This window comes from Rhinoderma darwinii, chromosome 2 (assembly GCF_050947455.1).
Source record: "Rhinoderma darwinii isolate aRhiDar2 chromosome 2, aRhiDar2.hap1, whole genome shotgun sequence".
Taxonomy (NCBI): Eukaryota; Metazoa; Chordata; class Amphibia; order Anura; family Rhinodermatidae; genus Rhinoderma; species Rhinoderma darwinii.
This window is the reverse complement of record NC_134688.1, coordinates 5,187,970-5,190,076: the sequence shown is the minus strand read 5'-3', so window position 1 is coordinate 5,190,076 and position 2,107 is coordinate 5,187,970. Positions and strand designations below refer to the sequence as shown.

The following is a 2,107-nucleotide window of genomic DNA, read 5'->3' as shown; positions in this document are numbered from 1 at the left end:
ATAGACGAGACTATTATTTATGAATGAAATGCTCTCTCCTAGAAATCTACCCAGGGTATCTACTTGGTGTAAAAGACGCACGGCCAAATCAATGAGAAACAACATTTTTTTTCTAGGATCTTGAGAAAGTCTTGCATAGTAACTTTTTGTGTTATATATTTATACTCGGCCTAATATTTCTTTTCTATTTTATGCAGTGCTGTTTTTGAAAGAACTCTGAAAAGACGATGAATCAAACCGAGGTCTTCGAGTTTGTGCTTCTTGGCTTTCCGGGTCTCTCTGAAAATTTTCGTATGGCTGTCTCTATGAGCTTCTTTATGATCTACATTATGGCTTTGTTCTCTAATGGTATGGTGCTGGGTCTGATTATTCTTTGCCAGCACCTGCACCAACCCATGTACGTTATTATTGGAAATTTGGCTCTCTCCGACCTCATATTTGACACGTTGACTTTACCAAAAATCATTGCCAAGTATTGGTTTGGTGATGGCTCCTTGTCCTTTGTGGCTTGTTTTTTTCAGATGTTTTTTGTACATAATTTGGGTTCTCTAGACTCATTAATTATTATGCTGATGGCCGCTGATCGCTTTGTCGCCATTTGTAGACCTTTACATTACTGTTCCATCGTTACCAACAAAGTAGTTTCAATGTTCTGCTTTGCTTTATGGGTAATCACCTCATTCATTGGTTTAGCCATTGCTATCATGGGGGCCCAGCTGCCCTACTGTGGACCAAATAAAATTAAGAACTGCTTTTGTTCCCTCACACCTGTTTCGGTTTTATCTTGTGTAGACTCAATTTACACCAGACGTACTGTCTTTACGATCGCTCTAGCTGTCCATCTTTTTCCATTATCATTTATTATATTCTCCTATATATTCATTATAAGGAAAATCTACTTAATGGCCCGTTTGGAAAATTGGCATAAAGTTTTTTACACGTGCACCACTCACTGGTTTGTTATTTTCCTGTACTTTGTGCCCAGGTTGGTAGTTTATACCTACAATCAATATCAAATCATTTCCAACGCTGATGTCCATGTCTTGCTTATCTGCGTTTATACCTTCGTGCCACATTTTACAAGTCCCATCATCTACTGCCTTCGAACAAAAGAAATAAGAAATACTCTGAAAAAAGTCTTTCAGAAGATCCTGTCTCGTTCAGTATAAAAAATTCCAAAAACTTTCATTATAAATATCGTATTTTGTTTGGATTTTATCCTTTACATTTTTTTTTAATCTTTTTTTATTAATATTATTTTTTTTAGATTTATTTAGATATTCGTTATAATATTATTTCTAATATAAAATAAATGTATTGTCTAATATTTTATGTTACAGAATTATTATTTTTAAAAAAAATTTTTTTATAAAATGTTTTTTTTTTTTTAGTTTTTTTTTTAGTCATAATGCAATCTGTAGCCACAGGAATTACATATAGTGTTTATTTGATCATACAATTGAAATGGCAAATGGTTTTTACATTCTTGGACATGTTTTAGCACGGGGGGTGAGTGAAGTTCACGTTCTCACTGGTAAAAAGGAGCATAAAATTCTTCATGTGATCAATCTTGGAAAATTGAAGATTTTCACTACGCTCAACAGCTAGAATAGAATACGTCACAACATGGAAGAAGAGCATGGGCGTCGTACAGAAAACACCATCAATTGTACCATGGACTGCAGCAAAACCAAACCAGATCAAGGTCTCTGTTTTTTAAGTTGACTAAACTGAACTGCATCATGCTATAACCTTAATCAAAGATAATAAACAATGTTATTTTATAAGAAAAGTCAGTTGCAGTTGTTTACTTATTATTACTAATTATTATTACTCAATGTCAAGCAGCAGCTGCAAAAGCAAATACGATTTTAACATGTATAAAAAAAGAGATAAAACCTGTGATCCCAATGTAAAATTACTCCACTATAAATCCCTAAAAGTTGAATAAACATAATTTTTTAACATATAAGACATATTTGTTGAATCTGACCAAGGAAATTAATTGTTCCCAAAATGTGTTGTTTTGTGAGAAAAAATAAAATCCAACAAACTGATTACCGACCGACCGCCTGTGAGTTAGACGACTATCACAGATTGGGAACTT

At 33.5% G+C, this 2,107-nt stretch overlaps 1 protein-coding gene across 1 annotated transcript in view; it reads left to right on the top strand.

Moving 5' to 3' along the window:
- The first annotated feature begins 227 nt into the window (after nucleotides 1-227).
- Nucleotides 228-2,107, top strand: part of LOC142740329 (olfactory receptor 6B1-like) — a 21,929-nt gene continuing 20,049 nt past the window's right edge. The window contains exon 1 of the mRNA XM_075849877.1: nucleotides 228-1,163. Within this exon, the coding sequence (XP_075705992.1) occupies nucleotides 228-1,163 (936 nt within the window). The remainder of the gene's footprint in view (nucleotides 1,164-2,107) is intronic.